This window comes from Syzygium oleosum, unplaced genomic scaffold (assembly GCF_021117445.2).
Source record: "Syzygium oleosum isolate NSW1041296 unplaced genomic scaffold, Sole_v2.1 Sole_v2.07, whole genome shotgun sequence".
In the NCBI taxonomy this organism is placed as follows: Eukaryota; Viridiplantae; Streptophyta; class Magnoliopsida; order Myrtales; family Myrtaceae; genus Syzygium; species Syzygium oleosum.
Genome location: NW_026607491.1, coordinates 10669753 through 10697467, shown reverse-complemented (window position 1 = coordinate 10697467; position 27715 = coordinate 10669753). Strand labels below are relative to the sequence as shown.

Here is a 27715-nt window from a genome sequence, read left to right as displayed (position 1 = left end):
AACTCCCCGCACGGCCGACAGCCGGGGAGGTAAACTCGGGGTGACGCTAGCGTAGGACCCACCACCACGACGTCATGCTTAAGAATCCCTAACGCCAGCGCGGATTTTAATATCTTAATTAGTCTTCGGATGGAAAACATCGCTGAAGTATGTAAATTTACTAAAGTTAAATTCGATATTCGACATGTAGGAAAAAAGAATAATAAGACTACGAATCACTAAGCACCCCTAAAAATGATGTTTCAATGAGTCAACGGGAGTTACGAATCTTCACCATACCAAATTTTGAAAATGATGCTTTTGTAGGTTGATAGTAACAAAACGCAACATAGATTAATCAATCGAATTAGTGGAGATAGGACCCACAAGTGTGTATATATATTATCTACTAGTACTTTTAATTGACGGTGAATTATTTGATAAATTGACACTTGTCGTATTTATAATTATGATATAAGTGAAGATGATCTAATAAAGCGGGATATAAAGAAAAAGGAATTATATCCCTTAGTGGGCTAAAAAAATTAAAAATGTGATTAATATGGAAATGGTATAGAATGTCCAAGACAAAGCTATCAGATGTTGATATCTTAGTTTGTTTGATTGTCTATGTCGTTTAGTAATAGTGTTCCAATTTATTATTGCTTTTGTGCATTTGTGTGTGTGTGTGTGTTGGTTGCTGAGTTAGCTGGTACAATTTGTCAAGCTTTCTCATTATTTTATCATCAAGTAATTAACTTTAATTGCCGATTGAATTTTATATATTCAAGTGCCTACAAATTCAGAAATAATTAATTTGTGAAATGAAATGAAAATGGAAAAAAAGGGTATTTCTTAATTTAGGGTTTTATAGTGGCTCCATAAAGCAGGATGGGATACTAAAAATGCTTATTTTATAATCAACTCTATTTTTTTGGGTGGGAAAGAGGTACTTTTAATAAACTTTTCATTAATTTAATGCATTAAAGGGATAGGAAGTGGAGATGAGCCTATGGATTGTGCATGCATCCTCAAGATTTCCATATGAACTCCAAATGATTTTTTAATGCCGCTTTGATTAAGACAAAGCTCACCATGAGCTCACCCTTATTTTATATCCACAAGTTAATGCTTTTCCAAAGACAAAGTCATGCTTGCCAAAATGAAAAAAATAAAAAGGGACAAAGTCATATGAAGGATAGGATAATCCTTCAATTAATTTTCACATATATGTCATGAGAGTTAACACGTTGTTAACATGATGAGCAGAATTAATTATAATGTAAATATCATATGACAACAACGGATTGATATCCGTAGTTGTTGACCTTATTTCTCGAAATCTATTGGAACTATTCAGGTTTAAGCTAAAAGCAATTAGAATTCATGAATATCTCCTCCTGACTATGTGATGTTTAATCCTTCATACTCTTAAGGCAACCCCACGAGAAATATGATTTTGCTCAAATCCCACATAATATCTCATAAAAAATCGATGTGTTTAGCGGTTAATTATACCGTTTAGCGGTTAATTATACCTCAAGTCAAGTGGTTTTTCTCTCTCTTGATATATTAGAAAACATGATGAAAACATGAAAGCCTTGATTTGGTTGTCAATATCAAAGATCATGAAATCTTCTCATATGGGCTCTTCTCGAGTAATTATTCAACCAACGAACTGAAGCATTACTAATGACATTCCAAAATCTATATGTTTACAACAAGAGAGATAAATCGGATCAAGCTTCGTTTTGAACTCTAGGAAGTTAAACATGGGGCTATTTCTTGGGGTGAGGAAAGAAAAACTTTTCCCCAATTAGGGGTGCTCAACGTGCGGATATCAGCACGTTAAAATAAGGGAACATAATTCTATCTTCTCAAGTAATTCTTCAACCAACGAACTGAAGCATTACTAATGATATTTCAAAATCTATATGTTCACCACAAGAGAGACAAAGACCCATAAAAGCCCAATTTATCGAGAAAAAAGGGAAAAACTAAAACAGTTGGGATACTTGGGCTAACCCTAGTTTCTGTTTATTTTCAATTAGGTGAATAATTCTATTCTAATTCTACTTGTGATACTTTTCAATATTCAATCAATAACATGAAAGATGTCCTCTAAAAAAAAAAAAAACAGAACCTACCCATGGGCTTTTGCAGGAAACGGTCCATCAAAATCTAAGGTCAACCCCTCATTTCTGTATGCCCATAACTTGATACTCTCTTGGCTATTTGCAAAACAATTTCCTGTAGTGTTGATCAATTAAGAGAATCTTTGGATGAAAATATATAATTTACTGCATATTTAGACAAACATTCATGTGTGACAATAATTGTTGTGCACATCTGAAGCAACTTTCAATATATATCTAATCAATAACTTTCTGCACAAGACCACAGTTTTTCTGGGGATACAAGCGAAAACCGGCTCTTGTCCATAAATGGGAGCACGGATCGAACCGTTCCGATGGGTACAAAAAACCGTTCTGATGGGTACGACGTCTTTGAATCGGCCCCGAGCCCCAAAAAAACACGTACCTAGATACTCCCTAAACTTAAATACACTTTGCGGGTACTCTTCCATAACAAGTATTGAGAAAAGTACCCCGAGCGCACTCGTTCACATCTTCCTTCAAAAGCTACTATGATCAAACGAGACAAAGCAAGCAGTCACACCACAACCAAAGACCAAAAGATCAAAACACCACTAAAGACAGATGCAAAAGGAAGGAGCACCACCCCCAAAAAAGCCACAAATCAGAGAAGAAGAGAAGGAGACGATTTCTTCTTTAGAGTAAAAAGAAAAAGCGACTCATAGATTACAATTTAAAAGTCAAAGTTTTGAAGGGAGGGTAAACGGGAGAATGAAAGTTCCACCTTCAACTTTTCAAGATGGAGAAGGAAGAGCAACGAGCCTTGGTATTGCTTTTCCTCCACTCCACACTATACCCACCGTCCGTTACGCCTTTTCAAACAGAAATTTTAAACAAAGGGGCAAAATAAAATCTCTAAAAAAAAAAGCAGACGCATACACTCACTCACTCGCACTATGTGCAACTTGACTTGGGTTCACCCTCCACATCACAATACAGCAGCAAGCAGCAACAACCATGGGGTCAGGACCTTGTTATTCCCTCCCATGATCCAGCATTCGCAGGTATCTTCTGTCCACCTTCGAAGTCAAAAGATTCCCTTCTTCTTTTTTCTTACTTTATTCAACACTTCTCTGAGAAGCCAGGACTTCAAAAAAGATTCTTTTCTTGAGCTGTGGACATAGGAAGAAAGAAGCCACAGTCAGACAAGGATCGCATCACGAGCAAGTGAAGACATTTCCCATGCCACGCTCGATTAGATTTATATAAGATGTTCTCAGAGGATAAGGAACAAAAACAAGAGACAACAAGGACCATTAAATGCAAGTAGATTGCCACTACAGATATGCAGGGAAAGTCGAGCCATTCGCAGTATCTGGAAATCTACTACATTTGTTCTACCGGTGACTGGTGAATGCTCACAATTCAAGAAGTGTATATACAGAGTAAGAGCTCTTTGAATGAGCTGAGAGAAAGCACATTTCACAGTTTCCTCTTTATGATATCTCCGGAAAAAAGGAGTTTAACCTAGAAAAAGTTAAGACCCAAGATGTGACCATCCAGCCATTCTTACCAAATCATACAGCTTTTCACCGGAAACAATGACAAAATTGTAACTTGATTCCTGTCATCTGCAATCTGAGTTCCTCAATTGGAAAGTTTTACCACTTTGTAATTTGGAAGTTGGCCAAATCCCACTTATGAAGTTCTCCTTATCGAAGCATTTTCCCCAGAATCAGACTTTAAAAGGCTGTGCAAGTTTCTAGCAAATTTCGTCCCCCAAGGAGTGCAGCGGCCCATTGGTATACATAGAAGGTGGGAACAGTACAAAAGTAGTTTCTTATCCAGCTCTTGAAACTTACAAGCTTTTAAGACGCACCATTCATCAAGCAAATTACTTTATCCATATTCCATTTCCAGCATCAAATGATAGAGAGTAAAGTTATTCCACCAAGAAAACCGCATCAAAAGATCGTTCTTTTTGAACAAAACAAAGCCATCCAAATGTTACAGGTTCTTATAGAGGTTCAACAATAAGTGAAAATAGACCTTTCGACGCTCATGGATCTTATACACTAAAGAAATCACAATTGACAATTAACATGAATAAGCCAGTCTACATGATATTTACTCCAGTAGTAACACTTCTAATTTCACCAGTGACAAGGCTGCAAAAGCTCGTCTACCGGATTTGTTAACAAGCTGTACATCTTTCAACCAAGAAAACCAGGAAAATATTTTCTATTCCAAGTCGATAAATTTGACTGCAGAACAAACTAATCTTTCTGTATTCTGAATATTTTCTGTCCCATGATTCATTTGTCTATTCTTTCCATATCAATCAGCAACCCATTCACTGGTTTAGCAACAACTCAAGTCTGAGCACCTTTGACTTCACATCTGAACATATAAAAAAAACACCCATAAATCTGATTTCTCTCATCTTCTAATACTCTCTTAAATCTGATGGATTCAATCAGCAGGGGACCACATCAATCATATTTAACACGACTATGACATAACAACAGACAGGTGCTCTAATTCTGGTGGCCCAACTCTTCCAAACTCAACCTCTCCTCAACAAAATTACAAGATCTCTCAACATCTGGATGAACTCATCCAAGGTCCCTCACCACCAAATACCTAGCGATGGGCAAGGTCAACGGTCAAATCAGAGTACCTACCCAAGCCAAAAAGTGGCCCAGACATAAACCTTTCATCTTATAGAGTTCAATATACTAAATTGCCTCATTGCATTGCGACAATTAAGCAGGGTTTGTGATAGGAGAAAGAAACAGAAAAACATAGTGTCCCCACAAAAAGTTAGAAGGGCCAAAAACAAGACTAACAGGGTCCCTTCAAAATGCTCACACCATGTTTTGCAATGATACTGCTAATGTCTTTATGGCCAAAGAATGAGGTAAAAGCAAGAGTTAATATATGCAAGGCAACAATGATCCAAGTAGACACTAGACTATGATACATTGACTATCTTAAGGAAAAGGGTACTCCAGTTCGCTTCGGAAAGAGCAAGTGGATTTTCGGGTTAAAATTTTTCTCAAAACAGAACACCAATGGAAAATCGGTATTTTAGTGGGAAACTTCACTCGGTCACCAAAATTTATTAACTTTAGAATGCGAATCAAACTGGAACATGAGGAAACTCAACTGTTAAGATATTCCAGTGGCTCATCTTGTGGTGCATGAGAATGTAGAATAAACCAGTACTCAAGCAAAGAACAATAAGAATATAGCAAAAGCTAAAAATAGGGAGAGGTGACTCTTACCCACTTCAAAGTTCAATCCTTGAAGATGACGTTGTCTGCAATCTTCATGAGCGGTTCCAAGCACTCTGGCGAGAACTTTCGTGCGAAGAAGTACGAATAATTCGACTCGGACTGTCTTAACTCGTGCACGAGCTCCGGGGAAATTTCTTCGGGCTGATACAAATGTGGATGCCCATCGAAACTGCCGGTCCAATTCACTCTAGTCAGTGTGTAGTGACTGCAACCCTTTGGATCCGACATTGACAACAGCGTCGGAAAATAGTGCTCTTCAGGGTAGCAACACTCCTTGTTCAAGCAAGGCAATCTGAACTTCCTCCACAGCTTCCTATCTTCAATGACAAGCGACGCGTGCCGCTTCGCGAGCATGAAGAACTGAGAACCGACCCTGAACTGCTCGAACGGCACTTCCGGGAGCATCACGTGCTCTCCTCGAGCCGTGTAGCGCTCGTACAAATTCGGCTCCTCGGATAGGATCTCGATATAGCTCTTGTACTTGCCAGGGTTTATGTAGGCATTGAAGGCGGAGATCGAGTTCCCAAACAGGGCGTTATACATGTACCGGAAGGAATGGAGCGGGACACAGTGCTGTGAGACCAATGCGAAGTAGAAGTTCGCCGGGTCGTCGAGGATGGCGTCGGCAAGAAGCCTCCTCGCGGCGGCAATCAGCGTCGGCGAGGCCCGCTCGGTCTTCTTCGAAGGGATTAGCCGGTTCCGGAAAACCCCATCGGGCGGCGCAAACTTGGAAGAAGGATCGGCGTGAATGTAAATGTTGTAGAATCGGGAGTGGCCACTGAAGAACTTCTCCCAGAGGGGAGAGAAGGAGAGATCGGAGTTGGTGAGGAAGAGGAAGGCGATCTTGGGCCGGGAGTTGCGGGCCCCGAGGCGGGCGAACTTCGCCGGGAAGGAGCGGGAGGAGGCGGCGGCGGGGAGGGCGTGGGAGGGGGAGCGGGTGGCGGAGACGCGGCGGAAGAGGGCGAGGTCGTCGAGCTCCTCGCGCCGGGAGAGGGGGAGATCCTTGTGGGGGTAAATGGTGGGGAAGAAGAAGAAGAGCAAGAGAGGGAGGGAGAGCAACAGGGAGAGAGTGAGGACAAAGGGTGATGTGAACATGGCGGGGAGGGGGAGAGTGGGTGAGATTAAAAACCACTCCTTTCTCACTTCTAGCTTCAACACTCGCCAGAAATCGCCAAAGGGTGTCGAGACTTCGGGCTATGCGAAAATGGGTGAGCTTGGATTTTGGGTTTTATGGAGTTCTTGATTCGTGGGTCTTCGCAGGGATTTGGGTTCTTGAAGAGGGAAGGAGAAGAAGTAGAAGAAGGGGGTTTGGGGTTGTTAGGGATTTAGGAGAAGAGGATGAGGATGATGATGAGAGAGGCCATAACGAAACCAATAAAGATAGCAAGATTGGGGGGGACAAGGAAAAACAAAAAAGGAGGAGGATGCAGCGCAGGGAGAAAAAAGAAGGGGGGTGGGGGGAAGGATTGAAAGGAAGAGGGGGGTGACGATTGGGGTTACAGAGGGGACGTGGAAAGGGGTGCTTGGAAGAGGACAGGCTCTTTCCGAGGAGGAGTTTGAAGGGGGCGGAAGAAAACAGGGGGAGGGGGAGGGGGACGGGGAGGGGGCCTGAGAAGTGAGGGAAGTGAGAAGCAAGCAAAGCTTTGGTGGTGGTGGCCACTGGCCAGTGGCTCACTGGCGTTGGGGATAGAGCAAAGTGGGAGCAAAAGGGTTGGAAAGCATCTGGTTGGGTGGTTGGGTGGTTGGGGGGGCGGGGATGATGGGGTGGGTGGGCTTAGGGCTTTTCAGCCCGACCGAAATACTTGTCTGGACCCAGATTCGCAACGAACAAGACCGATCTTGATCGTTGAATTTACCAAATCCAATGGCGATGGCTACACTTAATCGGGCCGATCGGTCATGTTAGTTTGGAGCGATACCTTTTTTTGATCTTCCTCTTTTCGGTCTTTCGAGCCTTTCACCAAGTGAGGTGTTTAAATATAAAGGGTCATGTTCTCCTCATCCATAATTGTAGGAAATCTTTTTCAATCGTATTTCGATGGATGAGTTTTTCGAAAGGGTGTATATACCCAAGTCATTGGAGCCGAAAGGCACCAAAAAAAAAAAAAAAAAAAAAAAAAAAAACCTTTCCCCTCTCTTTTCTCTCTTTCGTTCTCCTCTAGCCCTCTCTTCTCGTGCGATCCACCCATGAATTCTACTCGAGTATCATTATTGCACCACCAAAGCCATCCCATCAAGCGACTGTTATTGTTACTGGCCCGCGAGACATCGCTGCTGTCGAGCCTACGAGCGCTTCACCCTATATGCCCAACTTGTCCCTCCCTCTATCCGGCCTCGAGATCTTAAGATTTTGCCTATTTGAGGTCCACGGCCTCGATGAGTGTTTTCCAAATAAGTATTATATACCTAAGTCATTGGAACGAAAGGCAAAGAAAACCTTTCTCCTCTCTTTCTCTTTCTGCCTCCCCTAGCCCTCCTCCTTTGTGCGATCCACCCAACGATTCGACTTCGGGTATCATCATCACACCACCAAAGCTCATCCCACCAAGCGATTGCTGCCCCCCCCCAAGTCATCGCTCTTGTGGAGCCTACCTACGAGCGCCAACTTCTTATGCGCCCAACTCATCCCTTTCTCCGTATCGCTCGCAGAGGAGGCGACCTCCATCCGACCTCGCGATCTTGGATCTGCCCATTCGAGGCCTTCACGGCCTTCCGAGCCCCTCACCGGCCGTGACTCGAGGGCCGAGGGGGAGCGGCGCGAAGCGAGGAACGCCGACGGCAATGGGAGCCACAACGGAGGTGCGCCGACCGAGACAATTCGGATCCTAAACTAATAAAGAGCCGATCCATTACTTTCAAAATATTTCGGACCCTCAATGTTTCCTTTATTTTGAAAACCTACACATCGTGCATGTTCTATAAACCTTTTTTTTTTTTTCCGAACTATATAACTAGAATCTCGCAAGTCCAAAAGTTTCCACTTTTGTTTTTTTTTTTTTGGCAAATAAAAAGGAGGAAGAGGAAGAACATCGTCCCAATACATATACAATAAAACAACAACAAAAAAAAAAAAAGAGGGAATAAGAGAGCACGAGCGTAGACCACCAGTTATATCCAGCGGATCACATCATCTCAAAATCCCAGGCCGCCCCCCCCCCCCACGATCCAACGGCCAGGATTGCCGAGAAAAAGAGAAAGGACTTACGGTTCTAGATCCTTCCTCCCCTCCATTTACCTCGCGCTTTCCCCCCCCACAACCCTCCACCGCCAACAAATCTTGACCGTCCATCGCCTCCCCTTTATTAATCCCAGGTCTCGTCTCCTCCCTTCTCTCTCTCTCTCTCTCTCTCGCCAGCCGTCTCTGCGCTCGAACCTTCTTCGACATCCCTCCTCCCGATCCATCTGAGGCTTCCCGAGGTCAGTCAACCTCTCGGTTCCTCCGCGTCCCTTCGCCTGTTCGAATTCCCTTTGGGGGGGGGGGGGGGAAGTTTTCGGTTTCGGAATTGGCCCGGATCTCCACGATCTGTAATTGGGTTTTTGTTTGGTGCTTTGCTTTTTGCCCTCCTGTTTTTTTGTTCCTCTCTTTTTTTTTTTCTTTTTGGATTTCTGCGGTTAGGGTTTTCAAGGGAGACGGGAAGATGTTCGGGAGGGCGCCGAAGAAGAGCGACAACACCAAGTACTACGACGTACTCGGGGTCTCGAAGAACGCCTCCCAGGATGATCTGAAGAAGGCGTACAGGAAGGCCGCGATCAAGAACCATCCCGACAAGGGCGGCGATCCGGAAAAGGTCCACCCTCCTTGAGCTTCAATTGAGCTCGTTGGTTTTGGCACCTCCGTGCTTTTCGTTGATGCTTGAATTTTGGGAATTTTTCCTTTTGTCTGTTTTTTTTTTGTTTGTTTTTTGGGGTAATTTGTTCGTGATTGTGTCGTTGATTGGATCGGGCGGTCAGATCTGCGTCCTCGATGGGGGAGTTTTGGTTCAATTCGATGTTGTTCCTGCCTCTAGTCATGAAAAATTTGCGGGCTTGGATAGGGTGTAGGATCGGGATTGCCGTCAATTTGATTCATCTCGCTGAATGATATGTGGGCTGGCTATCTATAGATTGTGGTATTGTTGGGCAGTGGGTTCTTTGGTTTAGCCCGGGGCACGAAAAAGATGAACTTGTTATTGCTTGTGTATCTTGTAGGAAAGGTATCACCTAAATGCATGATAGTTGTTTGTGTCTTTCATGTTCACGGCGGATTGATATGCTTTCTGTGCTGAACTGTGTTTACGTGAGCAGATTCTTCTGTATAAGAAGTTCTTTTTTACTGCGTTTTGGCGTGCTCGTCGCTTTATAGATGCATATGTTTATAATCTGGTCATGCCAGTACCAGTTTGTACTCGTGCGGAAAAGTTTGACAGGGATGATCAGTTGATTTTTTCATGGCTCGACTCTCTTACATAAGCATTATCACTTGCGCCATACTGATGATTTTTCATGGCTTGACATGGTTTCTAGATTCTCCAATCTCTGAAATGTTTCTATAATACTGTGCTTGTACCACTTTGCGAATGAATGTTTTCCTGCAGTTTAAAGAATTGGCACAAGCCTATGAAGTCCTGAGTGACCCTGAAAAACGAGAGATTTATGATCAATACGGTGAGGATGCTCTCAAGGAAGGAATGGGTGGAGGTGGTGGAGGCGGAGGCCACGATCCATTTGACATTTTCCAATCTTTCTTTGGTGGAAGTCCTTTCGGTGGTAAGTTTGGCAGGCATCTACAACCCGAGCATAATGTCTGGTGCTGTATAGTGAATGCTGGAGAAGTCGATATTGATCTGAACTTTTATGGTCTCAGGTGGTGGAAGTAGCAGAGGCCGAAGGCAGAGAAGAGGTGAGGATGTCATCCATCCTCTCAAGGTGTCTCTCGAAGATCTTTATAATGGCACGTCCAAGAAGTTGGCACTATCTCGCAACGTTATTTGCTCCAAGTGCAAAGGGTTAGTACAAAGATACTGCTGTCTTCTTCTCTGGAATATGCCTGAGTTCCTGCAAAGTGCTAATATGGATCTCCTTTCTTCCATTTGCAGTAAAGGGTCCAAGTCTGGTGCTTCAATCAAATGTGCGGGTTGTCAGGGTTCTGGAATGAAAGTTTCCATTAGACACCTTGGCCCTTCTATGATCCAGCAGATGCAACATCCATGCAATGATTGCAAGGGTACCGGGGAGACTATAAATGACAAGGACCGCTGCCCGCTATGCAAGGGTGATAAGGTGGTTCAGGAGAAAAAGGTCCTGGAGGTAATAGTGGAAAAGGGTATGCAAAATGGACAGAAGATAAAATTCCCTGGGGAAGCTGATGAAGCTGTAAGAGAATCTCTGTTTTGTTTAAATTCCCCTTCAGGGGCGCAAGCTTTATACAAATTTAATTTGTGGTGATGTATTTGTTAGTCAATCAATAGTTGACTTGAGATCTCTCCTTGCTTAATGGCAGCCTGACACCCTAACCGGTGACATCGTGTTCGTCTTGCAACAAAAGGAGCATCCCAAGTATAAGAGGAAGGGAGATGACTTGTTCTATGAACATACATTGTCCCTTACCGAGGCACTTTGCGGCTTCCAATTTGCATTGACTCATTTGGATAACAGGCAGCTTCTTATTAAATCCCAACCTGGAGAGGTTGTTAAGCCTGGTAAGTAACTATTTCGAGGACCATTAAGCAGAATTTCTGGAGGATCTTCAGAACTCTGGAGTGTTTATTCTTGTTTGCAATTGGCTTTCGTATTATGAACTCATTATTTAATTTTGAGTCTTGACCGGTCATTGTTTGCACTTGAATGCCAACTACTTGTCACTGGTGGACTCGAGACGTCAGGGCCCCTTACTGCCACATTACGTGGACTCTGTGCTAGACTATAATAGTCATTTTCACTTATCTTGAGATGGCTGTGGTAGTTTTCTGTCTGTTGTATTCGATGCTTAGCCATTCTAGATTTGTTAATGCCATACATGTCTTCATCCAGATTGCAAATTTCGGTTTTCTTACAGTAGTTATCTTTGGTTTCGATGCTGTGACCGTGTGATTCTTGGATAATGTACATGAAATCAATTCATACGTTATCTTTACACTCGTAGTTGTCGCCATTAATTACGTGTTTCTGTTGAACAGACCAATTCAAGGCAGTAGACGATGAAGGGATGCCTATCTACCAGAGGCCATTCATGAAGGGCAAACTTTACATCCACTTCACGGTGGAGTTCCCCGACTCCCTGAACCCGGAGCAATGCAAGGCCCTGGAAACAATTCTGCCACCAAGGTCATCAGCGCTGCTCACTGACATGGAATTGGATGAGTGTGAGGAAACGACTCTTCACGATGTTAACATCGAGGAGGAGATGCGGCGAAAGCAGGCGCAGGCCCAGGAGGCTTACGAGGAGGATGATGACATGCACGGTGGGGCCCAGAGGGTGCAGTGCGCCCAACAATAATGAGGTGCTGATCAAATGAAATAAATTTAAAAGCGGTGGATTGGCTAGCATCTGAACGTTGTGGTTGTGCAACCCTGTGGAGACCGAGTTATCTTCGAAATTGTGTTTCCGTTGTTCTAGCTCCTAGATTTTAGTCTCCTTTTTTTGGAAGTTTGCATTGATATTGAAAGAACGTAATGAAGATTTTAGTATGTGGACCTGCGCGACTTAAAATTATGTTATTGCATCGTATATTTTGTATGCACTCAAGACAGTGTCGCCTACTGTTCATTTACGTACATTCATCATCCCGTTCTTTCCCTTATTTGCCTCCTCGCATGAGGCGCGTGAGACGTCATAAGGGGGATCCTATACCCATGTTCCGACCTCTTAGGACAATAAATTGATGAGCTTGGTCGTCGTTCACCATTATTCGGAATTGAAAGAGGACTTTCATCGACCATTCGAACATTTTGAACTCAGAAGATGGGACCCCCTGGGTGCTAAGCAATGTTAAATACGCCTCTAATCTTCACATAGTGTGATGGACCTCTGCAATGTAAAAGGAAACCAAGACTTCACTTGATTTCTAGGAAGTCGTGGTGCTTTTCGTGTCATGTCTAAAACTCAAAAGCCACCAACTGATAGAGACTCCGACCCTTTGGAACCGAACATAAGTCGGAGTAGTTGCCAACTTCAGCCAATATTCCCACTGTTAACTTGAGATTAAGATTAGACTTACAATTATGATTAAGGTAAACCTTAGTGTACCCCAAAAAAAGACCTTATTGTACAATTTTTCTTTCAGTCTAACGTATGTCTCCTTCTCTAACCAACAATTTCTTGGTAAGGTGGTAAAGGCCGAACTAGTTGCACCTGTTTCTCCCGGAGAAACCTGTTTCCACTTTGGTAAGCACAAAGAAGATAAGCCACCGCCAGATAGTGGGATAACTTTTCTGTTGTGATTGATAGGGGTTTCATAAGAACAAGGACTTTCATTTGGTCCCTTATTTTATACGATTAAGAGCATCGAAAGTCTTAACATTTCTTGCGAAAGTGTAATTGAGTTCTAAAACTTTTAAAATGTGCAATCAAGTCTTAAAATGGTCAAATTGATGCGATCAGTCCCTTTATAACTCAATCAAATACAATTAGCGGAAAATGCTAAAGTGGGTTGTGATTGTTGGGAGGACTCAAATTGAAAAATCTATTAGTAGAGCGGCGATGAATAACGTATTGACGGAGGCTCGGATGTTGATGGCTGGATCCCGATTACCGCTCTTGATCGGAATGCGGAGCTCTTTGCATTTGAGGAGCGGAAGCGAGCTGGTAGAGGTATCAAATCTGGGAAACTGCTTAAATATGAAGAAATGGGAAGCAAATTTGAGGCTCGACCAACTTTCATTCAACAAGTTGAACCTAGGAATTCGGATCTATTGTCTAATTTAGGACATATGATGGAAAATAATGCTCATTTGATAGCTCGTAGAATCGGCAAAGTGCTCGATGTCGAACCGTTCAAACATGCAAAGAGGCGGTAGAGGTGGGCCGGCGGTTTCCTTGCGTCGAGGAATGTGGTTTCATTGCGATGGAAATGGTAAGTATTGGGCAAAGGTTAAGTAGATCTTGCTTCAATCTCAATCGGCCATGACTGCAAGCTTGGAGCTCGGCTGTGGCGGCCGCGAGCTTCAAGGTCATATATAGCTTCGAAGCTCGCTGCCGCTACTTATGTCCTCGGATTTATTCACATGTCACTTATCTAACGGTAAATATACAAAAAGTAATTTAGACAGGGAGTGAATGTAATAATTATCCTAAGAACGTGCTAGTACATAAAAGTATATGTTACATAATGTAACAAGTTTCTATTGGTTGTTTGAATGGGCCCACTTATTGTTTACCTTTTCATTTAGTAGTCCTATGTAGCATGGGAATTTTAGCATCTCATAACTCGTTTTATAATCTTTTGAGCAATGTTTTCCGAAAAATCGATAATCTTGTATCGCATACAAAAATGAATGAACGTAAAATATATTCATTGTCTACGAAAATATTTATACATAAATTATTGTCAATAATGAAAAAAAATTTCATCGATTAATTATTTCAAGCGATACAAACAATGATTTTTCAGAAAATATTTACAAAATCATTCATTTTCCGCAAAACAGACATAGTCTAAAATGGCAAATCAAAACATATGTCACTAAAAGAGATAAACTTTTAGAGCTAGACATGATACGATAGTGAATTAATCACCAAGGATCGTCTAAAGACCCATGTTTTGATCGGCCTTAAAATTCCGTTCGAGAGCACTTGAAGAGAAGAAAGCACGTGGAAAACATTCGAAGACGTAAACTTTGTTTGTTTAGCAAAAAATGAATGATTTGGAAAATATTTTCTTGAAATTATTAATCATTGGAATTTTTTTTTATTATCAACAACAATTTTTGCTCGAGAAGGATGAAAATTATTTTTCGTTTATTCAATTTTATGAGTAATATAACCCAGCCTTTCTAGTAAAATGTTTTCCAAATTTTTTATTTTTCATGATAGCTCCGTCTGTTTTGCGAAAAATAAATGACTTTTTTAAAAACGATTGTCTGTATCGTTTACGAAAATGAGCAAAAAATATTCTCATCGTCTACAGAAATGCTTATAAATAAATTATTGTTGATCACGTAAAACTTTCCATTGATTAATTATTTCAAGAGAAATAAGTAATCGCTTTTTTAAAAATATTTTGTAAATCATTCATTTTCCAGCGAAACAAACATAGCCTTTATATTTTTCATTATTTTCCATCTCACAAAGTTTAAAATTTCCAAAATTTTCCACTCATCACTCCATATTTTGAGAAGATCCTAAATCTATTATACGGATACCAATTCAGTCATAAAACTTTCAATTTGGTCAATTTAGTCCTAAATCTTTTGATGATTTACTATTATAGTACTTCCGATCAATTTTGGCTAGAAATCGCCGACATGGACGTCAGCCGTCCTATGTGGCACGATTGGTGTTGATATGGACCATTTTTGTAAATTTTAAACACACACATATTTTTACAAGAGAAAAGTACAAGAAAGAAAATATGTATATGCAAAATTCGGAATTTTTTTAAATTGCAAATATTATCCACATCAATGCCGGGGTTGGGCCGCGTAGGACGGCTGGTGTCCACGCCAGCGATTACCGGCCCAAATTGGATGAAAGGACTATATTGACAAATCGTTAAAAAGTTTAGGCCTCTCAATAGGCTAAATTAAAATGTTTGTGATCGAATAGCCACTCGTGCAATTTGATTATGACTTTTTATAATAATTAACCTTTCATTTATTTTTTGAAAGTAGCCTTAAAATCTTCTTCCTATTCCGGGCTTATCCTCTAGAGGGAAGATTCAGGTGATAACACCACTAGTTACTGCCTTTGTACTTCCCAAATTTCTTTTGACCTTGTCCCCCACTTCTTATCTTTGCACCATTTTATATTTATCTTATAATCCTTTTGTCTTTTCTGACCCAAAAAATAAAATAAAATAATTCCCTTTTGTCTTTGTCCTAAGTTGGCGTTGTTTGACCTTGTTCTTCTTTCCCAACATTGCTTTCTTCGGATCCCAAGAGAGTGTATAAAGAGTAAAATATGGCTGGTAGATGTAACCATCTTGTGTTTATTTTTAGGGTTTATATTAAATATAACCATTAGTGAAAAATATTTCTTACCCGAGTAATTGTAAGTTTGAAAACTTCGGTTTATTTATGGACGGAACACGGTTAGCAAAATTAAATATCGTATATGTGTGTGAATTGGTTTCTTTATTACACCGACAATGTACCGAATATAAATCTTCTCTTTATGCCTCTAATGATCCGATCACTCTCTCGTAGAACGGACATGTTAACCGACATCGCGATTATCTACTTTTTATACTGGATATAACGTAACAATGAACTTAGAGCATGACATCTAAGGTTATTCTGAGTGAGAGATTGATTTATATACGGAATCCGCAGCATCCAAAATCAAAATGCCATTTACCACTTAGTTAATTTTTCGAGGGTATAGATTCTGCCTGGATATAACCTCCTCGAATTATGAATTGGGCAAAAACTACTTCGGGGTTCAATGTTAATGGAATAATTCCTTCTCGACCATTGATTTTGCCCCCGGTTCACGTGGGCTCCGCACGTTGCGGGCCTCACAGAATCAACGGTCGTGATGCCTTCGGTCCGTCGGACCGGATTCAAGCTAAATTTTTACCATTGGCTAATTAAAAAAAAAAAAAACAGGTCAAGAGGGGAAACACAAGTTGCTGGAAAGCGACAGAAATGGTTGACAATTCCGCAACCGCCATTTCCAGATGTGTCTTCCTCACTTAGCTTCTTCACCACCTGCACAGCGAAACGCCATATCTCTCTCTCCCTCGCATGCTCGTCTCTCCCGCACAACCACCACACCTCTCTCTCTCTCTCTCTCTCTCTCTCTCCTGTCTTCGGGCGACGTCGCCCCGTCTCCTTCATTCGATTGATCGGCCGGTGACATGAACAGCACCTCCGATTACGTCGACCCGGCGCAGAACACGGGAGGGTTCGCGTACGGCATCGGGCTCTCCCTCGGCGTCCTCGCCCTCATCGTCCTCTTCACCCTCACCTCCTACCTCTGCACCCGCGTCCGCGTCCCGCCGCCGCAGCACCCCAGGAGCCACTCCTTCGCCGCGTGGGAGGACGGCGGCTACTCGATCGGGATCACGCTGGGGCTCGACGAGGCCACGCTGGGGAGCTTCCCGAAGCTCCTCTACTCTCAGGCGAAGGCCGCTCGTGGCGGTGGCAGCTCGGCCGCGAGCCCGAGCTGCTGCTCGATTTGCTTGTCGGAGTACAAGGAGACCGACGTGCTGAGGCTGTTGCCGGATTGTGGGCATTACTTCCATTCGAAGTGCGTCGACCCGTGGTTGAGAATGAACCCGTCGTGTCCAAATTGCAGGACCTCGCCAGTCCCGACTCCGGTCGGGACGCCTCTAGCCGAGGTCGCACCGCTGGCGGCGTTGCGGCGGTGATGCAGGGTGGAATTGCGGCGGAGCTTGTAGAATCAAAGAAAGCCACTGTAAGTGCAGCAAAAGTACACGTCGGACAACAGTGTCAGGTCATCCATGGACAAATGTTTGCAATGGGCATTTAGGTTTTTGCAGTAAATAAATTCTCATCAATTTTACCCACCATATACATTTGTTGATCTGAAAGGGACATGTCCTATCTATACATACCAAGGTGACATGATAATTTCGGTTTTGTTGCTCTCTTGATTATAGATTTGTATGTTAATAGCGGGTCTATGGACTTCCAAGTCATATATGTAGACGACCTTTTGGAGTTAAAGAGCCTGTCTCGTGCTTCCTGGATTCAATCCAGATGTTTCATCAGGATTTCTATATGCTGTCCACACTACATGTGAGATTAGAGAGTCCGGATAATAAATGGCATCCGATAAATTGTCCTATCGAGCATCCTTATCCTCAATTTGACCGAGGGATTATATAAAACTCTGCGTTACGAAATACGTATCATCGATATCGTTTACCATTATCTAACTACGTCCCGTTATCTAATTTCATTTTTGGGCATTGGTGATTGTGATGGGCCATGAAGGTGGCAAAGATAAAATACTTTGATGAGCAGTCATCATGTATGAGAGAGAGAGAGAGAGAGAGAGAGAGAGAGAGAGAGAGAGAGAGAGAGGGGCAAAGATTTGTGGGTGCAATGCTAACAACAATAATTCTAACCCAGTTTCATTAACATTAAAGGGCAGCTAGTGGAAGAAGAGTAGGAAAGAATTCCAAGAGAAAACAGAATGTCTGCAAAACAGGAGGCTGAACACAGTTTTGGAGAAGAAACCCTCGTCCCCTCCCCTAGACTCTTGGGCGAACTTAGAAAAAGCGAAACCTCTCGGATGCCTACACAACCACTTGAGATGGTGATGAAGTGGCGGTAGGTCAAGTGCAATAAAATATCGCAGATGGGAACTGCCGTTTTGAGAACAAGAGAGAGACAGGCAGACTGCTCCAGTTAAAGACTCGGAATCTTCGACGCAACGGCGCTTAATCGTGACTTGCTCGGGAGATTATCATATTAATCTCTGCAAGCAAACCCAAATCTCTCTCTGCATCTTTTGGTTGACGACAGACTCCACCGCAAGAACTGGATACGACGATGCTGACATAGCCGTGCGGTGCTGTTCGTCAAGTCAAAGGGGGGCGTTCCTTGCCGAAATGAACTGGCGAAAATAAGAAAGAAACGAGGAAGAAAAGGTGGGCATTAGCTGAGATGATCTATCTAGACGAAGCTTATCTAAACCAGGCGTTGCTTAAGCGATAATCATTAGGTTCTAATCAAAGATTGAGGCAACGTGGCGTGGGCACGCTCGCAGTCGCTGGGTTTTGTTTATCGTATGAGATTTTACGGGTTGAAACCCTCGACGCATGGAGTCGTCCCTGCATAAGTTTCGACCAACTGAATCGGTTCAATCATTCGCTATGGTTCCTAGTTACGACCCAAATACGTTGGGTCGGAGCGGGTTGAGAATGCGCAGCTTGACTTTGACACCATGTTAATATCGAACCACCTGATCTGAAATTTGAATTGGTACGGAGAGGTCGGCATGGGTGTATAATGATGACCGGTGACTCGGGCCGAATGATGTGATGCATCATCTTTATCATACAAAAACACGAATCGTGGTATTAAATGACAACATATATATTGGGAAATAACGAGGCAATTAACGGATCTTGCAATTCAACAACAAAATGTGAGAGAACGAAGTTAACACCACGACAAGTAACACTTATTCCATGGTGAGAGTTAGCCGCTAAGAAATCCACTATGAATCGGGAAAATATACTCAATCGCTTGAGTCTTGCCTAACCCTAGATTATGCCCAAGAGACTTCAATTGTGTTTACTTATAATATTTCACAACGGGTCGAGAAAGAAGTCCACTTATCAGAATTCATTATATAAATGTTAACCATCGTCACAAATGATTCGTTTACTTACACCCAATTTTGCTTAGGTTCCTAATCGGCCTAGTTAACATGTCTAGGATAATAAGACATTAAACTATTAGTCGAGAAACCTAATGAAATAGTTTGTTGACATGAAAAGAAGTGATTGTTTGACACGATGAAAACTGATGGTTGATCATGAAAAGCGATGATGATGGGAGATAAAATATTTATTTCCAAGAAATGTGTTGATTGGTTATTTATAAATAGGATCAAATCACACTTTGTTTATCACAACCATTCATAACAATAACATCTCTCTCTTCTTCTCCTTTTACGCACAAATTTGACAACACATTCAAAGTGAAATTCGAAAAAGGAAATTAAGTAATTACAAAACTCATTTCTCTGTAGTTTTGGTGTATATCCTGGAGGTGTATTTGTTATAAATCAAGTAGCAACAGTAATAGGGACAAATAATACCTTAAGGACAGTGATAGTCATCACGCATTGAAGTATCAACAAACTACGAGCCACCGCTCTATCTTCACCACCAATCAAATTGTGATTAGTAAGGCTTGTGAGAGTCTCCGCAAAGTCCATTAGATTCACAGGTAGTCTCTTAAATCTTTCTTCATCATTCCGTAATCCGTCAAAACAACTCGAGGTTCACATCAAGAGGGTCGGGATGTTATTATATCGATCCGCCCGATGACTAACAAAGTATGCACACGATGCGATCAATTGATCTCATGTAGAATTATAGCATTTGTTTTGTGCATGAAAGTGAAGGAGTATAAAAGGAAATCTTATGCCATAATGACGTGGAAAAGTAAAATATTATTATCCACGTGGCAAGATAAGAACGTAGTTATCTGTATTTGATGGAGCAGAGCATTTACATATATTTATGATTATAGATTACCCATTTTCCCTCGCATCTTAGATTAAAAAAGAATAAAGTAGTTATTAGGAAAAAAAGCAATAGATCGACCTAACTTTCATATTAGAGTTCCATGAGGAAACTCGTAAACCTAATTTGCACGTGCCTAACGCTGTTTTTTTTATTATATAATTGTAATTATGTTTTCCAAACGTTTTTTATTTGATGATATGATCGAACATCCTTTTCGCTCCACAACCAACTTAAATAAGCTAAAAATCAATAAATCCAATATTGGTAAAAGAGAATGCAATTAGATAAATCCCACCATCATAACAATATTCAAGCACCCGAGTCCATCGAGGATGAGCCTAGGACCCTGGTGCCCATGGGCTATGTGCGATGCCCCGACACCTAGACACGGGTCCACAAAGGCCGAGCGCGGAATGCCGATACTTGAGCTCGGATCTCTAACACCCCGGTTCGGGCCCATAAAGGCTGCGCTTGGTAGGGGTGAGCATCGGTCCATGTTCAACCCTAGACCACCCTGGACCGATCCAACCCGGCCGTTCCTAGTCTAGTTCCCAAGGGGAATGGGTCGGTTCTTGGTCCTAGGACCCCTAGACCCTGCACTGTGCGAGTTAATCCTCGGTCCTGGGAGTTTAGGGTTGACCTTGTATATATTATATAGGGAAAAAGCCACCAAAAACCCCAAATTTTTTCACCCGTGACACATTTACCCCGAACTTTTTTTTGTGACACCAAAAACCCCAAACTTTGCTATTTGTGACACATTTACCCCAATGTATTTAGTCCATGGACATTTTCGTCTTTTTTGCTTTTTCTTTTTTTTTTTCCTTTCTGGCGAGGGGGCCCTCGCCGGCGTCGGGCGAGGGCTGCCCTTGCCGGCGTCGGGCGAGGGCTGCCCTTGCCGGATCCGGCGAGGGGGCCCTCGCCGGCGTCGGCGAGGCGCCCTCGCCGCGCGTCGGGTGAGGGCGACCCTCGCCGGCGTCGGCGAGGGCGGCCCTTGCCCGACTCAGTGAGGTTGACCCTCGCCGGCGTCGGGCGAGGGTCGACCTCGCTCGAGTCCGGGCAAGGGTCGCCCTCGCCGATCGGGCGAGGGCCGCCTCGTTCGGCACGCCGCGGCGCCCCCGCCGAGATCCGGCAAGGCGGCCCTCGCCGGCGTCGGGCGAGGGTCGCCCTCGCTCACCCGGGCGAGGGCGACCCTCGCCGACGCCGCGAGGGTAGCCCTCGCCCGGATCGGGCGAGGCCGCCTCGTCGGCCGCCGGCGAGGCGGCCCCGCCGGCGTCGAGCGAGGGCGGCCCTCGCCTGGGCGAGCGAGGGCGGCCCTCGCCGACGCCGGCGAGGGCTGCCCTCGCCGGCACGCGGCGAGGGGGCCCTCGCCGGAAAGGAAAAAAAAAAGAAAAAATGCAAAAAAGACGAAAATGCCCATGGACTAAATGCATTGGGGTAAATGTGTCACAAATAGCAAAGTTTGGGGTTTTTGGTGTCACAAAAAAAAGTTCGGGGTAAATGTGTTACATGTGGAAAAGTTTGGGGTTTTTGGTGGCTTTTTCCCTATTATATATTATATACTTTTATCTACTCTAAACCCTAGCGCCTCTTCCTTTGTTTTCTTTTTTCTTGTGCAGTTCAGTTTGCCATGTAAATTAGAAAGTAGAAGGAAATTGAGCCCTAATTCGACCCAAAAGAAAAATTGAAACCCTCTTTGCTCACCTCGGTCTGCTTACTCGCCTCGGCCTCGCTCGCCCACGTCGGCCTCTCGCCTTGCTTGCCTAGCCTTTTCTTTTTTACGAATGAATAAGATATGAAGTTGTATAATTAATCGATTATATTATGTATTTTGAACTTCTTATGGTTCAATTGTATTTCACGTGTTTATTTTCATGGTTTGTCGCTTTTAGCAAGTGTGAAATTTATGTTGTTACCTTTATCTTATATTTATGTTTATTATGTACCAATGTTCATAGTTGGTTGCTCCGATATGTAATTTGAAATAGTATGTTTATTCTTTCAAGGAATACAAAAAATGAAACAAAAAAAATAATCGTTTGGTCCCTGGTTGACCCTGGAACCAGACTAGACTCATAGAGTCGGCCCGATCCTCGGTCCAGGCTCAACAGGGTCGATCCTTGATCCAAAAAATTGAGGAGCAATACTGTGCGGGTTGGTCTTTGGATTAGGTATTGGACCAGCCCAACCTAGACCATGCTCAAGCCTAGTGCTCGGTCCATCGAGACTAGGCCCGGGACCCATATGCCTGTGCCTCGACCCCGGTGCCCGAGTTGGGGTCCATCGATTCCGGACTCGGGAATCTAGTGCTTTTATCCAGTTCCTCGATTGCCGATACGCAAGTTATTAGCACCCGAGTGGTGTATATTTATTTAGGAAAATCAAATTAGATTTTTCATACCAAACGATTGAAAATATTTTCCACTTCATTTTTAGGTTTCAGTTAATCACCGGAAAATATCGTCATTTTTTAGAAAATGTCATGTTTTTCACGAAACAGACGGCGCCTAAGCAACGCGACAGATTTTAGTTAGGTGCTAAATGATATACATTATGCAATTGTTTCATTTAAAGTCGACCATATTATTTAACAACTCCAAGAACAAAAGTGAATTTCTTTTTGTGCACGCACATTACTCGCGAGATATTTCCTTCTTCTTGCTACTTCTTTAATGTGTCAGAATATTTTAAAATAATATTAGCGAAAGAGACACAAATGTCATGTCATATTACACTCTATATCGGGGGCGGTATGAAGCTGACGAAGGACATTATATGAAATCATTATTAGATTAGACCAACGAAAAATATCTCCTTTTCAAAAAAAAATATTTTCGACATCCTAGTGTACCGCACTCTCTAAGCATGCTTTTAATCGCTTATAAAAATGAAGGGACTGGACATATTTTCATTATCATCCATGATAAAATTTAGACATAAATTATTATCGATATAATTATTTGTATTCCAGCCAGCAAGGGCAGAGAACATGTTTTTGAGGGAAGAATTGACTTTATAAGGCGCCCAAAAAAACAAAACAGAAAAAAAAAGAGGGGAGAGAATTCCATTATTTCTTTTTTTGGGCCGAAATGAAAAAACCAAAAAGAGAAAAAGAAAAAGAAATGCCAATTTAAAAGGACTGCATCGCTCACATTCTCCTCCTACCAACCCAAAATCCTCCCTCTCCTCCCTGCACAACATTCCTCCCTTCCTACTTTCACCCAAAAAAACACGAAAAGAGAAAAGAAAAATATCACAAGAAAATGAGCTCCCCATCATTACACCCCAATTCTTCTTCTTCTTCTTCTTCTTCTTCGTCTTCATCTTCTGCGTCACTATCATCTTCATCTTTATCTTCATCTTCTCCGCCTTCGCCGCCTTCGTTCGCCGATCGCATCCTCGCCCCTCTCGGGTTCGCCCTCCTGGTCCTCCTCGTCGCCGTCATCTCCTACTCCTTCGCCCGCCGCCGGCGCCGGCGCCTCGCGGCCCACTCCCACCACGGCGCCTCCCTCCCGGAGGAGGAGGAGGAGGAGGAGGAGGACGACGACGACGGCGACGAGGCCGGCGCCGGGCTCAGCGAGGCCGCGATCCTCAGCTACCCGAAGCTCCTCTACTCGAACGCGCAGCTCCGGCGGGGGAAGCCGAGCGAGTCCTGCTGCTCGATCTGCCTGGCGGAGTACGGGGACAGCGACGTGCTGCGGCTGCTGCCGGGGTGCGACCACTACTTCCACCTCAAGTGCGTCGATCCGTGGCTGAAGCTCCACTCCTCCTGCCCGATCTGCAGGAAGTCGCTGATCAGTTCGTGACGGCGTCCGCTTGCTAGGAAATCGGAGGGGGTCGCCGGCTCTCCGATTCCTAGGGTTCCGGCGCCCGAGCGTCGCCAATTGCATTTGCCTCGGGACCTTTGCTGGATCAGCAGCAGCTGAACTGACACAACCGTGGGGTCCGCGGATGCACACCCGACCCGACCCGGAAAGCGGAGGAAAAACAGGTTTGCGTTTTGGAATTTGAATCTTCGGGAAATACGGCTTTTCGCAGCCGCGAAAGGGTGGGATTGGATTTGAGGTAGTCTATGCTAGGAAAGATACGGAAGTGTACAGGGTTGAGGATCGTGCTGTTTTCGGTAATGAATTCGCCATGAAAATTCACCACTGAAAGCATGAAGATTGCGTGCGCGTGCGTGTGGATCGTGTGCATAGCGTTGGCCCAAAAACAACAACTATATAGAATTGTGCAAAGATCACGTCCTATTCTGGAAAGAAAATTTACTTGTTTTAGGGAGAGAAAGGATTGTCTTTGGACACTTGTTTAGAGAGTATTGGCGTATCGGCATTAAGGAGACACCAACATCCAAGGGCAATTGCGCATTTTCGTTTTTGGTAAGTTTGAAAGGCCGTGTTAAGTTTGTCACGCGGTAATAAATTGTGTTAATATTTTTTGGGATAAGTATAGTGAAAGTCCTATGTCACGGAGTGCAATTGAGTCCTGAAACTTTCAAAAAGTGTAATCATATACTATAACTTATCAAGTTGGTGTAATCAAGTCATTCTATTAAGTTCGTTCTACTTTTTATTTTTTGGGTTCTTATTCGTTTAATTTGACAAACGAAAAATGCTAACAAAATTCAGGATTTAGATTGCACCAATTTGATAAGTTTAAGGACTTGATTGCAATTTTTTGAAAGTTTTAAGACATAATTGCACTTTCGTGATAAGTTTTAGGGCTTCTAGTGCACTTATCCCTAATTTTTTTTTGTATGATTGAAAAGTTATGTTAGATTTACCATAGTGATTAAAAAAATAGTGCTACTTTTTGTATTTGTCCAAAGTCAATAAATGGCGATCCCTAGAAACGAAGAACGTGGCTCATTCAAAAGGAAGGCAACATTAGCAATTATTTGCAAGTCAAAACAATATTTTCAATGAGATTTGATTTTCCCTGAAAAATTCAACGTGCAATTATGCTTCAAGAGTTTTAATGGTCAAAAAAGCTTCAGCTCTCCACGTTGTCGAACCTTTCTGATGTAATGAAACTTTCAAGACGATTATCTTCTTCTTCTTCTTCTTTTTAAAGTCGATTCTTTGGAATGTGTGCTACATTAAATTAAGGGTTAATACCACGAAAAATCCTAAACTGGTACACTTGTGACATATTTACTCCAAACTATTTTTTTGACTATAAAAAACCCCAAACTGGTACACCTGTGATAATTTTACCCCAAACATACCACAAAAAACCCTAAACTGGTACACATGTGGCAATTTTACCAAGAACTAATTTTTAATATTATTTTTTATTTTTTCTTTTCTTTTCTTTTCTTTTTTTTTTCCTTCACCTTCAACCTCTGGCTGGTCGCCGATCCGGCGACCGGCCAGAGGTGGAAGCCGGCGAGGGCCGCCCTCGTCGGCGTCGGGCGAGGGCCACCCTAGCCTGAGTCGGGCGAGGGTCGCCCTTGCCCCGGATCTGGCGAGGACGGCCCTCCCCGACGCCGGCGAGGCGGCGCCTCGCCCGACGCCGGCGATGGCGGCCCTCGCCGTCGACGCCGGCGATGGCGGCCCTCGCCCGGGACGCCGGCGATGGCGGCCCTCGCCCGACGCCGGCGATGGCGGCCCTGGCCGGCTTCCGCCTCTGGCCGGACGCCGGACCGGCGACCGGCCAGGGTTTGAAGATGAAAAAAAAAAGAAAAGAAAAGAATAAAAAATAAATAAAAATTCGAAAAAAATAAAAATAATATTAAAATTTTAATTCAGGGTAAAATTGTCACATATGTACCAGTTTAGGGTTTTTTGTGGTAAATTCAGGGTAAAATTGTCACAGGTGTACCAGTTTGGGATTTTTGGTGGTCAAAAAAATAGTTCAGGGTAAAATTATCACAGGTGTACCAGTTTGGGGTTTTTTATGGTTAAAAAAATAGTTTGGGGTAAATGTGTCACAAGTGTACCAGTTTAGGGTTTTTCGTGGTATTAACCCTTAAATTAATCCTGCCCTCCGAAGCTTTAACCACAGTACTTGTAATGATATCTTCATCGAAGGAATTAATGAAAGCCCGGAAGCGTCCAAGATCAGATAGACTGTTCTTGGGTCGACCTTAGGTCCACGCGAAACTCATCGATCCGACGGCTGAACCCGCTCGATCTCTTCCGTCCGTGCGCCGGGAACATTCTCGGGGCATGCCGGTCACTCTTGTTCCTGCAGCAGAGCAGGATATCTGTCTATGTTTCAGCATTCATTGATCCATGAAGTGGTGTTTTGAAGCTGAGCTGAGGGACAACTTTTCGTTCACCGGTGGCAATTTTTGTCAAGCGTCTACTTTGAAATCATCTGGATTCAATTTGAATTCTTGCAATTGGCAGTATCGGCTGCGCAGAAAAGTTTGATCCGTTCGAAGGGGATTTAGCTGGTTCCTAGAACAAAATAAGCATTGACCCGACAATTATGATGTCTGATTGCGTATCGTCTTCTTTCGCTCCGTAATCTCGCTATGGCGAACTCATGTTTTAGCTCTAAGTCCTCAGCTCGTGCCGGTAGAACATTTGGTGGTGCAAAAAAGTGGATGCCTCGTAATGTCATGCCGCATCAGTATAATTTTCTCTATACGACATAGGCAAAGTGCAACAGCCACAGCCAGTTCAAGCCGAAGTCGAAATGTCGCTAAGATCTCAGATCACATCTACGAAATCATGATCCACTACAAGTAGGAGAGTCTCCAGAAGGCAGAGCAACACCAGTTGATGTTGCAGGGCTTGTATGAAAAGCTCGTGGCTCGGACCCATTCCCTTGCCGAACAATTGTTTGGGTGAACAAGAACAAGACGGCACCTCGGTGGCGGTGACTCTGGTTGGACCGGAACGGGTGGAACTGGTGGAACAACGTCCGGAACAGGATGATGATACACGGCAACCTCGACTTTTTGCCCCGGAGAGCAGTAACACGAGACGCTGCAGATGAAATAGAACACGCCCTTCTCTATCAGCGGGACTCTCGCAGGCCCTGTGCGGAAGGACCGGAAGAAGTTGTCCGCCGTGCAGGCCTCCTACTTGCGCCTCGAGACTTGCATCACGTTGTAAAAGCCAGTCCTGAACTCGAAAACCGAGACAAAAGAAGGAGAGATCGACGAAACCACTTTATACATCCAATCACAGAGTGATCAAACAACACTTATGACGGAAAAGGGCCGAAATTAGAGGAACCGATGAGATTACGTAGAACGTCGCCGACGAAGAAACGGTGGGAGGAGGACCAGTTGAAGTAGTAAGTTGGGTATGGAGGGATGGAACAAATCGAGCCTCCAACCTTGTATCGCAATCCATTTGAGGCGTTGAGAATTACACATGCCATGACTAAGAGAAGTGCTTGTGAAGTTGCAGATAGTTGCCTCTGCACAGCCATTTCTTGGCAGAGTTCAGAGGAAGAGATTATTCAGAGTTCATATTCAATTGAAGCTCTAGAGCCACGCGAGGATGAAGTTAGAAAATGAAGAGACTTTCGCCATGGAAGGAGACGTTATGTTGTGGGGATCGGAGGATGAATGATGTGAGGGTGTAAATGACGATGCTTTGGCCCAAAATAAGGAAAAGAAAAAAAAAAGAATGGATGAACTACAAACGGGACCTAAGTGTGTCCTTAAACTATTTCTTTTGAACTCTGGGACATAAAATTCGAGGGTATTTCCTAAAAAGAGGGAAGAAAAAACTCTCTCTCCAAATTGGGGATTGGGTGTGCAAACACCGGCGCATTAAAATAAGAAATTGAGTCATTTGAACCCGTCAGGAGTATACACCTGGACAGGCGGGGCGGCCTCAATCGGAAAGCTTGCTTTCCCTTACTTTGATGAGGTACCCTCGATAACCACCACCAAGGATCTAAGGCAGGCTCCAGGTTACCGAGAGACTCAATCTAATGTAATGTAATCTAAGTGTATATAATCTAACACTATTAAATGAGACTCTTCTTCCTAAGAGATCTTTGTATAAAG

The 27715-nt window shown here is 43.4% G+C and overlaps 4 protein-coding genes across 4 annotated transcripts; 3 read left to right on the top strand and 1 right to left on the bottom strand.

The window, feature by feature from the left end:
• Window positions 1–2779: 2779 nt before the first annotated feature.
• Window positions 2780–6862, bottom strand: LOC115671312 (glycosyltransferase BC10-like). The gene is made up of 2 exons (XM_056313388.1): window positions 5363–6862; window positions 2780–3247 (listed from the first exon to the last, which is right to left on the bottom strand). The coding sequence occupies exon 1, from the start codon at window positions 6467–6469 to the stop codon at window positions 5375–5377; it is 1095 nt and encodes a 364-aa protein (XP_056169363.1). The 5' UTR covers window positions 6470–6862; the 3' UTR covers window positions 2780–3247; window positions 5363–5374.
• Window positions 6863–8720: 1858 nt separating this feature from the next.
• On the top strand, window positions 8721–12123 carry LOC115686559 (dnaJ protein homolog). Its single transcript, XM_030611934.2, has 7 exons — window positions 8721–8791; window positions 8991–9162; window positions 9949–10120; window positions 10218–10359; window positions 10450–10726; window positions 10854–11052; window positions 11530–12123. Exons 2-7 carry the CDS (start codon window positions 9013–9015, stop codon window positions 11847–11849), a joined length of 1260 nt encoding a protein of 419 aa, XP_030467794.1. The 5' UTR covers window positions 8721–8791; window positions 8991–9012; the 3' UTR covers window positions 11850–12123.
• A 4057-nt stretch (window positions 12124–16180) lies between these two features.
• LOC115672373 (RING-H2 finger protein ATL70-like) lies at window positions 16181–17227 on the top strand. The gene has a single exon (XM_030594179.2). It carries the CDS (start codon window positions 16369–16371, stop codon window positions 16879–16881), a length of 513 nt encoding a protein of 170 aa, XP_030450039.1. The 5' UTR covers window positions 16181–16368; the 3' UTR covers window positions 16882–17227.
• Window positions 17228–22988: 5761 nt separating this feature from the next.
• On the top strand, window positions 22989–24210 carry LOC115668019 (RING-H2 finger protein ATL67-like). Its single transcript, XM_030589531.2, has one exon. The coding sequence runs from the start codon at window positions 23004–23006 to the stop codon at window positions 23544–23546; it is 543 nt and encodes a 180-aa protein (XP_030445391.1). The 5' UTR covers window positions 22989–23003; the 3' UTR covers window positions 23547–24210.
• Window positions 24211–27715: the final 3505 nt, after the last annotated feature.

What these genes read in the sequence shown, in the direction of transcription:
- LOC115671312 (XM_056313388.1), bottom strand. Translation starts at nt 6,469, where the DNA reads ATGTTCACATCACCCTTTGTCCTCACTCTCTCCCTGTTGCTCTCCCTC.
- LOC115686559 (XM_030611934.2), top strand. Translation starts at nt 9,013, where the DNA reads ATGTTCGGGAGGGCGCCGAAGAAGAGCGACAACACCAAGTACTACGAC. An exon ending in TGGTGGAAGTCCTTTCGGTG is followed by an intron (nt 10,121 to 10,217) that starts GTAAGTTTGGCA and finishes TTATGGTCTCAG; the next exon opens with GTGGTGGAAGTAGCAGAGGC. An exon ending in TGGAGAGGTTGTTAAGCCTG is followed by an intron (nt 11,053 to 11,529) that starts GTAAGTAACTAT and finishes TCTGTTGAACAG; the next exon opens with ACCAATTCAAGGCAGTAGAC.
- LOC115672373 (XM_030594179.2), top strand. Translation starts at nt 16,369, where the DNA reads ATGAACAGCACCTCCGATTACGTCGACCCGGCGCAGAACACGGGAGGG.
- LOC115668019 (XM_030589531.2), top strand. Translation starts at nt 23,004, where the DNA reads ATGAGCTCCCCATCATTACACCCCAATTCTTCTTCTTCTTCTTCTTCT.